Genomic DNA, 9,984 nt, shown 5'->3' on the forward strand with positions numbered 1-9,984 from the left:
CCAACAGTGTAAGATGGTTCCCTTTTCTCCGCATCCTCTCCAACATTTGTTGTTTCCTGCCTTGTTAATTTTCCCCATTCTCACTGGTGTGAGGTGGTATCTCATTGTGGTTTTGATTTGTATTTCCCTGATGGCAAGTGATGCAGAGCATTTTCTCATGTGCGTGTTGGCCATGTCTATGTCTTCCTCTGTGAGATTTCTCTTCATGTCTTTTGCCCATTTCATGATTGGATTGTTTGTTTCTTTGGTGTTAAGTTTAATAAGTTCTTTATAGATTTTGGAAACTAGCCCTTTATCTGATACGTCATTTGCAAATATCTTCTCCCATTCTGTAGGTTGTCTTTTAGTTTTGTTGACTGTATCCTTTGCTGTACAAAAGCTTCTTATCTTGATGAAGTCCCAATAGTTCATTTTTGCTTTTGTTTCTTTTGCCTTCGTGGATGTATCTTCCAAGAAGTTACTGTGGCCAAGTTCAAAAAGGGTGTTGCCTGTGTTCTCCTCTAGGATTTTGATGGAATCTTGTCTCACATTTAGATCTTTCATCCATTTTGAGTTTATCTTTATGTATGGTGAAAGAGAGTGGTCTAGTTTCATTCTTGCAGAAGCTTTTTAGTTTGATGTAGTCCCACTTATTTAATTTTGCTTTTGTTGCCTTTGTTTTTGGAGTTAATTCCAAAAATTCAACACTAAAGAATGATGTCAAGGATCTTACTGCCTAGGTTTTCTTCTCAGAGTTATGGTTTCAGATCTCACAGTCAGGTTGTTAATCCACTTTATTTTTTTGTGTATAGTCTTAAGATGGTCTAGTTTCATTCTTTTGCATGTGGCTGTCCAATTTTCCTATCCCTATTTATTGAAGAAACTGTCCTTTCCTCATTACATTTTCTTGACTCCCTTGTTATAGGTGTGTGTTTATTCCTGGGCTCTTTGTTCTTTTCCATTGATCTATGTGCATTTATACTGATACCCAACTATTTGGCTACTATAGCTTTGTAGTATAATTTGAAATCTTCCTTTCCAGTTTGGATGCCTTTTATTTCTTTTTCTTGCCTAGTTGCTGTGGCTGGGACTTCCACTACTATGTTGAATGAAAATGGCAAGAGTGGATATCCTTATCTTGTTCTTTATTTTAAAAGAAAGAAAAGCTGTTAGCTTCTTTTTTTTTTTTTTTTAAGATTTTATTTATTTATTCATCAGAGAGAGAGAGAGAGAGAGGGAGAGAGAGAGAGAGAGAGGCAGAGACACAGGCAGAGAGAGAAGCAGGCTCCATGCTGGGAACCTGATGTGGGACTCGATTCCAGGTCTCCAGGATCACACTCTGGGCTGAACGCAGCGCTAAACCGCTGCCATCTGGGCTGCCCTGCTTCTCATAGTTGAGTATGATGTTATCTAATGACTTTGTTATATATGGTCTTTATTATGTTGAAGTACATTTCTTCTGTAGTTGCTTTGTTGATTGTTTTATCATACATGGATCTTGAATTTTGTTAAATTCCTTTTCTGTACCTATTGAGACAATCATGTGATTTTTATCCTTTGTTTTGCTATTGTGCTGTATCACTTTGATTTGCAGATGTTGAATCATCCTTGCATTCCCAGATTAAATCCCACTTGGTTGTGGTGTATGTGTGATCCTTTTAAAGTATTATGTTCTGTTGTTGTTGTTTTGAGTAACTAAAAAAGAATTTGAGGGCAAGAGGATGCAAGCAGTATAAAAATCAAAAGCTTAACCAGCTTTCACTGACTTTTCTTTCTCTGCTTGTCAAATGGGGATTGGATTTTACTTGTACATTTTCTGAGAGTCCTGAACTGCTCATGGACTCCTTTATACAAGGTGAAGCTATGGGGCAGATTCCTTAAGAGACTCCTTAAGAGACATTTTGGGAGAACTCTCATCTGGCAGAAATGTTGTTCATGCTTCCTACTTTTTTCCCTTCTGCTTCATGTATACTACAAAATAGTCATTATATGCAGTGGTAAGCCCAGCAATTAGTAAAAAGAAGCTCTGGAAGTCCACTTTGCCATCTTGGCTCTGGTCCTGGTCCTTCGTTATTTTGTCCACAGCCAGAGGGTCTTCTTGTTTTTCTGAAAATCTGGGAACTCTTTTTCCATGAGTACTCTCAGGTCCACCTTTGTTAAGTAGCTTTTATCCCCAGCAAACTTGTAAGACATGAAGATCACGGTTTCCATGGTATGTCCCATTTGAGACTGCATTTTGGTGAGGTCTTTTGAAACCTTGGCCAGAGGTACAGTGGGGACCCCTTTTGATATATTGTTGAATTCAGTTTGCTGATACTTTGTTGAGGATTTTTGGATCTATGTTCATCAAGGATGTTGTTGTGTCTGTAATTTTTTTTTGTGTGTGTGTGTGTGTGGTGTTTTTTTTTTGATGTTAGGTTAATACTAGCCTTGTAAAATGAGTTTGGAAGCATTCTCTTCTCCAGGTTTTGGAAAGAGTTTGAGAAAGATACATGTTGAATTTTCTTTGAATGTTTGGTAGAATTCACCAGTGAAGCCATTGGTCTTGATCTTTTGGCTATTGGGAGGTTTTAGATTACTAAATCAGTCTCTTTACTAGTAATCAGTCTATTCAGATTTTCTATTTCTTCATGTTTCAGTCTTAGAAGACATATGTTTCTAGGACTTTGCTCTATCCATTTCTTCTAGATTGTATAATTTGTTGGTGTGTTCATACTAGTCTCATAACATTTTTTTTTTATCAGTTGTAATTTTTCTTCTCCCTGTTCTCATGGGGCTGTTAAATATACTGCTATCCCTCCCTAGAACTTTTTCTTTCCTTCTCTGCCTACTCAACTTATATTCATTTTTACAGCCTCAATTTAACTGCCCCTTTCTCATAGGCCTTCTAAGACCACACCACTTCAAGCAACATTCCTGCCGTTTTTATTTCATCCTTCTCTCCTCTTCCCCTCCCTTAGCTTTTCTTTATGTATTAGAATGCCTTAGTCTACTGGTAATAGAGAGCCTAACTCAACCTGGCTTTTTTTTGTTGTTGTTTTGTTTTGTTTTTTCAACCTGGCTTAATCAATAAGGACACATATAAGCTTACATTTTTGGAAGGCTGCCAGTAAGGTGGTCTAAGGGTCATCTTATTTTAGTGCCTTCAACTCCAGTTCCTCTGAGGTTCCATTGTTTATACTCTGTGCCATGGCTTTATCCTCAGAGTGCTTTTTCTCATGGTAATAAAATGGCTGTTCCTTGCTTCAATCTCAGCATTCTGCAGAGGAAGAATAGAGTTGCTTCTGGGAGCTTTGCCATAACAATGAGGAAATCTCTTTCTTAGAAGCCTCTCACAAATATGTTGTCAAGCATATTCTCATGTCTTTTTTTTTTTAATTTTATTTATTTATTCATGAGAAACAGAGACAGAGAGAGAGAGGCAGAGACATAGGCAGAGGGAGAAGCAGGCTCCATGCTGGGAGCCCAGTATGGGACTCGATCCAGCATTCCAGAATCATGCCCTGAGCTAAAGGCAGACGCCCAACCACTGAGCCACCCAGGCATCCAATGTCTCTGGTTTGAATTGGAATTCATGCATATTCCTCAGTCAGTCCTTGTGGCAGAGAATGTCTGTTACTGAATAGGTTAGGTCTGTCAGTTCCTGAACCAATCACACTGTTGAGAATGGGATTGCCCTGATTGTCCTGGACCAGTGGTTCTCAAAGTGTGGTCTCTGGAGCAGCAGGAGCATCACCTGAGAACTTCTTAGAAATGTAATTTTCCTGACTCCATCCAAAAAATTTTGGGGATGAGGCCCACTCATCTGTTTTAATCAACCCTGTCAGGTGATACAGATGCACCTTAAAGTTTGAGGAAGTCTGGCTAATAGTAATTAAGACCCAGTTCTGGAGCTGAAGTTAGTCCCCTCAAATGTTACATACTGCAGAGAAGAAGGATCATAAAATGGATATTTGGAAAGACAGCCTCAGTGACCACTATCCTTGTATAGCACTCATCACAATTTCTAATTATGCATTTGTTTGTGTAATGTCTCTGTTCCTTACAACACTTTATACTCTATGGTGACAGTCTGGTTTACCACTGTAGCCCTAATTCCCAGCATAGTACCTGTCTAGTGTATGTTAAGTGCTTAATGAGTTCTGGATGAGAACCTCATTTCCATTTGTGTGTTTCTCTCACAGCTGGGGGAGATGTGTGTGTGCACGCCTACCTCAGTGGACAGCCCTTTGAGGAATCTCAGCTGAGCATGCTGGCTTGTTTCCTTGTCTACCACTCAGTACCAGCTCCATGGCACCTGCCATCTATAGGACTAGAAGGTAATTATTGATCTAAGTCCTCTTCAGTACCTGTATTATTGACTCACTTATTTTTTAAGTATCTTGATAGGACGTAATTCTAGTGAGTTAGGTGTTGGTTTTCATTCGTGTTTGGGTGTTATTGTTGAGAACTTTTTCTCAAAACATCTGAACTTTATACATCCGTAAACTTTTATTTACATTCAGAAAAGGATGGGTTCTTCAGAGAGCCCCAAGCACCAGTAAATACTAATAAATTAAATATTTATATTGTTTTTCTTTCTTAATTTTTATTAAAGTTATTTTTATCTTTATTTTCTGGGTTTTTAGTTTGGATGTTTCTTTTTAATCAGATAATCATAATTTCCAATATTATAAAGTTTTAAGATGACCAGGTACCTGATTTTGTGTGAATTTGAATGTTTTTGTAATACAGAGTTTGAAATATTAGCACTTCACTGTATTTTTCAGAATATGTAATCAGATATGGAGTTTTCCCAGTAACCTGAAACAAAATATAATTCTAAGCACTTTTATTATTATCACTTTCAAATTTCTGCTTATCAACTGAGTTTCAAAATGGCTTTTAAGAAGAGGAAAGATTGCTCCATTTAATCATTTAAAATTTAATAACATTATAATTTATTGCTGTTTTGAAAACCTCAGATAAAAATGTACTATCTAGAGACTTCTAGTTATAGACATGATGGAATTGCTTATATTGGACTGACTCTCCCACAAAAACAAATATAAAAATTTGACAGACTACATAAAACAGCTCTTTAAAGAAATTGGTAGCAACCATGCTGGCCAGACTTGATTGAGGCCACAGTCCCCACAAGAAGGGAAGCATAGTGAGGAAACTCAATATTTACTCTGGCTTTCTCCCAAAGGCATTTGCTAGTTCATAGCAAAAGAAGTAGAGTCCCAGCAAAAGGCAGTAGTGCTGCTGGGCAGGGTAGCCAGAGTTTGGGTTAACAATTGCCTGAGAATCTAGAACTTGAGCTAAATCCAAAGTAGGATGGAGAATAAATAGAGTAAAACTGGGATGTACCCAAAACTCAAAAACCTGGAAGTACTCATTTCTTGAGACACATACCAAATCTTAACCTATATGTGCATAGGATAAGACTCCAAGAAATCTAGCAAAAGCCAAGAGACTAAAAATGTAGGCAAATATTTCAACAACATAATGCCAAGGAAACAAAGGGTAGAGTTCCAGGGCTGCCAAAGTGAAGTGGCTCTGACAAACATCCCAGCCATCTGATGAAACCACAGTAGGACCAAGCCCTAGGAGTAAAGTAAAAAGTGAAACAGAAGACCTAAAGTTAGCCTCAAGCAGAACAAAGGAAATCTATTTGCATTCTACCTGCCTTATAACCTTCTTAGGAGGAATAGAGTATATGCCTTTATAGTTTTTAATACATAGTATTTGGTGTTGAATAAAAAATTATAATAAAAAAGGTAACAGAAACTGACTTATATGTGATCTAGATATTGTAATTACTAGATTTGGACTTAAAATAGCTGTAATATTTCCAAGAAATTAGATGAAAAGATAATTTCACCAAAAATCTAGAATCAGTAACGGTTAAATGGGAATTCTATAACTGAAAAATATAACTGAAATTAAGAATTCAGCATATGGATTAAGTAGTGTATCAGACATTTAGCACCTGCCTTCAGCTCAGGGCGTGATCTTGGAGACCCGGGATTAAGTCCTGCATCAGGCTCCCTGCAGGGAGCCTGCTTCTCCCTCTGCCTGTGTCTCTGCCTCTCTCTCTCTCTCTCTCTCTCTCTCTCTCTCTTTGTGTGTCTCATGAATAAATAAATAAAATCTGATTTCCCCAGTGTATAATCTTGGGAGATCCCAGGCTGTGGGGAGGAAGCGAGAACCTAAGTGGAGCCTGGGAGACTTCTTGAGTTGAGGTGATGAAGCTGAGAGTACAGGGAGACCAGAGGAGCTAGAGTTTTACAGGATGAAATGCCAGAGAGGAGAGAGCTACACAAAGAGAGAATGCCAGACATCTGCATAAGTTCCCCCTCAGCTATCAGAAGAGTACTTACTGGTCAGCACATGCATGTGAAGAAACTGTTTGTGGCTAGGGGAGGAACTGTCTACATGGATTAGAGGACACATTACCAGTTGTTTATACAGGTTCAGAAATTGTGCCTCTTCTCACAACTTCATAATTTAAGGGACCTTAGATACTCAGAATGGTCTTGCTTTAGTAATGGGAAATACTTAGCTCTAGACTAAATAGACCTGAGTGTATTCTGGTCCCACCTTACAAAGCTCAAAAGTGTGGCACAAAAGCATCAAATTGTTTTTCAAGAAATGTAATTCTAGAATAAAGTCCAAGAACATAGAAATACAGAAATATCTGGCACCCAACAAGGTAAATTCACAATATCTGTTATACAAAGAAATAGGAAAATAGGACCTATAGATGAGATGAAAAATCAATTAAAACTGATCTGGAATTGACATAGATGTTCAATTAGCAGACAAGGACATTAAGACCATTCTTATAACTATTCTGTATTTCAGAACATTAAGACATATAGAAGATATAAAATACTATAATTGAACTTTTTGAGATGAAGACTGGAGTGTTTGAGATGAAGAGTACACTGAATGGGAATAATGGGCAGGTTAGACATTCCATAATAAAAAGTTACCAAGTGTGAAGACATAGCAATAGAAACTGTCCAGAATTAAATGCAAAAGTACAAGAAGGAAAAAGGAACAGAGCATTAATGAAATAAGCTGTGAAAAGGACCCAATTTACATGTGATTGGAGTCCCTGAAGAAGAGAGAGTCCCTGGAGAACTGAGGGGGGAGGGACACAACAGAAAAAAATATTTGAAGAAATAATGGCTGGAAATTTTCCAAATTTGATGAAAACTGTAAATCCCACAGATTGAAAAATTCAGTGAATCCCAAGCATGAGAAATATGATTAAAGTTACATTAAGGCACATCATAACCAGATTGCCCAAAACTGGTGGTAAAAAAAAAAAAGCCTTAAAAGCAGCTAGAGGAAAAAACACATGCTACACACAGATAAAAATAAGAGTAACTTTGTATTTCTTACAGGAAGCAAGGTAAGTTATAGATTAGTAGAGTAGAGGATGCAAAGGAAAATTAAAATGTCTAAGAATTTTATACCCAGCAAAAATATCTTTCAAAACAGTCATGAAATAAAGCCTTTTCCAGACACACAAAAGCTGATAAAATTCATTACCAGCAGACCCACACTATTGGAAATGTTGTCTATTAACTCTTTTGGGCAGAGGGAAATAATGTTAGATGGAGATAGGGGCTACACAAAGACATGCACAATATTGGAAATGGTAATGACATGGGTTTATTTATGCAAGGCTTCTTCTAGAAATACTTTTTTAAAGACCATTGATGGAATGAAAATAATAACAATGTACTATGGAGTTTATAAAACATGAAAAGTGAAAAGTATGGAATGGTAGTTCAAAGGCTGGGAAGGGAGAAATGGAAGTGCTGTTGGAAGGCCCTTATGCTAGGGGATCCCTGGGTGGCTCAGCGGTTTAGCGCCTGCCTTCGGCTCAGGGCGTGATCCTGGAGTCCTGGGATCGAGTCCCACATTGGGCTCCCATCATGGAGCCTGCTTCTCCCTCTGCCTATGGCTCTGCCACTCTCTCTTTCTCCCTCTCTCTCTCTGTGTCTCTCATGAATAAATAAATAAAATCTTAAAAAAAAAAAAAAAGGAAGGCCCTTATGCTAATATGTGAGGTGGTATAATCTCATTTGAAGGTAATCTTTGATAATTTAAAGGTATATGCTGGAAGTCATAAAGCAATTACTAAGAAGACAAAGTCAGAACATACTGCAACAAAGGAGCTATAGTGGAAGCATAAAAAGTAATCCAAAAGAGACAGAAAAAGAGGACAATGGGGAAAAGAGCACAAATGGAATAAATGGAAAACAAAGATCAAGATGATACCTTTCACCCTAACCATTTTAGTGTCACGTTGAATGTCAGTGGTCTGTTAGATTCCATAGTGCATTAGTATGTTGAAGTTGTTTCATATCTTCCTGGATGTTTTTATTCTGTGTGCTTGAGTTTTAGCAAGGTCTGGGGAACACCATAGATTATCAGTTAAATAGGAAACTTGTCTTAATTTCTGCTGAGGTATATTAAACATTTAATTCAGCTGACTGGCAGAGCCCACTCAATCAAAGGAAATACTTAGGAGAAATAGTTTTCTCCCTTATATTCTGTGTAGCACAACTCTTTCTTGTGTTAGTCATGCCTTGATCAGCCACTTGATCATATTGATCTGTCCATCTTCATGAGCTCCTGTGATCCTGTCCCCTCTGTTGTCTGCAGGTCTGCTAGGATGCTTGCTTGTGGCCTAGAGTTGCAGGAACTTTATATACATATATGTTGAGGCTAGGAGAGAGGGAGTAGTGGACAGCTGCATGTAGTGGGATGGAGGCAAAACGGAAGATGATGCTTAATAGGAGTTTCAGGTTATATACCTCCTACTTCCTTTAGAGCAGTGGTTCTTAACCTTGGCTGTGCATCAGAATCACCCAGGCAGCCTTCACACTCCAGATGTCCAGGTTGTACTCTATATGAGTTACATTGGAATATCTGTGGGACGAGAGTTGAGAACCTTTGTTTCTTAGAGGGTGGGGCAATAGATTAACGTCCATGTATTTAAGCCTATGTTCTTTTCTTGGGTACATATTGGGGTATATAGATTAGGGTAATTGAAAGTAGATGGGCACATTTATTAATTCTATTTAAGTAATATATAATTAAATATTAATAGTTTCAGATGTCACAGGTCACTTTCTGAAGTACAAAATGGATACATTTACATTTTTATGTCATTTTACTGTACATTTGGGAAATTCATAGATTAAATATTATCTTTGGGGAATTGTTTTCAAAGGGAAGAATGTCATCTTTAAATGTGATTGCGTCTCTGAAACTTCCGTGAAAGGGGTATGCAATTGAATTTATTTACAAGAGTGACTTTTTCCCCCCATTTCCATTTCTTTAGGGAGCACAAGCTTTGCTGAACTCCTCTTCAAATTTAAACAGCTGAAAATGCCAGTGCGAGCTTTGCTAAGATTGGCTCCTTTACTTCTTGGAAATCCACAGCCAATGGTTATGTGATCATGTCTGTTGGTAAACCTACCCTGAAACGTGACTTCTGCACAAAAACATGACCAAACAACAAAGCTAAAGAAACATTTATAAATTTTATAATATAACTAGGGGGAAAATAAGCTGCACAAACCTCAATGTATTTTAAAATTTAAGTGTTTTAAATATTCCAGAGGCTCTGTTGCTGTCAGCATTAACATTATATGATATATAAAAGTGAGTTAAAATTTACTTTTGTAAATAAAGTTTTTTGGTTTGTTTTCAAAACTCTTGATTATTTTAGTTTGGGATTCAGAGAATAGAGCAGTAGGCACTAGGGTGGAAATTCATTTAAAAATCTTTCAACTGTGGTGATTCAGATAAAGTGATTATGTTCAAGTTTGCAAGGTTTTTAAAGAAACTCTGTCATCAAGTTTTACTCTCCACAGCAAGTAAATGGCTTTTAGCATCTCCTAACATGTCACAGTTTTCCAGTCTAAAATTAGTGTGCACTTTCTGTGATGGTGCCAGGCCTCCTCCAGTCACCTTAAGTGGGAAGACATTTATACC

At 37.5% G+C, this 9,984-nt stretch overlaps 1 protein-coding gene and 1 pseudogene across 2 annotated transcripts in view; one reads left to right on the plus strand and one right to left on the minus strand.

Moving 5' to 3' along the window:
- ANAPC1 (anaphase promoting complex subunit 1) overlaps positions 1-9,702 on the plus strand; it is a 102,052-nt gene extending 92,350 nt beyond the window's left edge. For both annotated transcript variants that reach the window (XM_025994353.2, XM_072767149.1), the window contains exons 47-48: positions 4,164-4,298; positions 9,329-9,702. In XM_025994353.2, the coding sequence (XP_025850138.1) occupies positions 4,164-4,298; positions 9,329-9,444 (251 nt within the window). In that variant the 3' untranslated portion in view covers positions 9,445-9,702. The remainder of the gene's footprint in view (positions 1-4,163; positions 4,299-9,328) is intronic.
- LOC112916637 (protein S100-A10 pseudogene) lies at positions 1,922-2,214 on the minus strand (annotated as a pseudogene).
- Positions 9,703-9,984: the final 282 nt, after the last annotated feature.

The sequence above is a fragment of the Vulpes vulpes genome, chromosome 8, assembly GCF_048418805.1.
Source record: "Vulpes vulpes isolate BD-2025 chromosome 8, VulVul3, whole genome shotgun sequence".
NCBI classification, from domain to species: Eukaryota; Metazoa; Chordata; class Mammalia; order Carnivora; family Canidae; genus Vulpes; species Vulpes vulpes.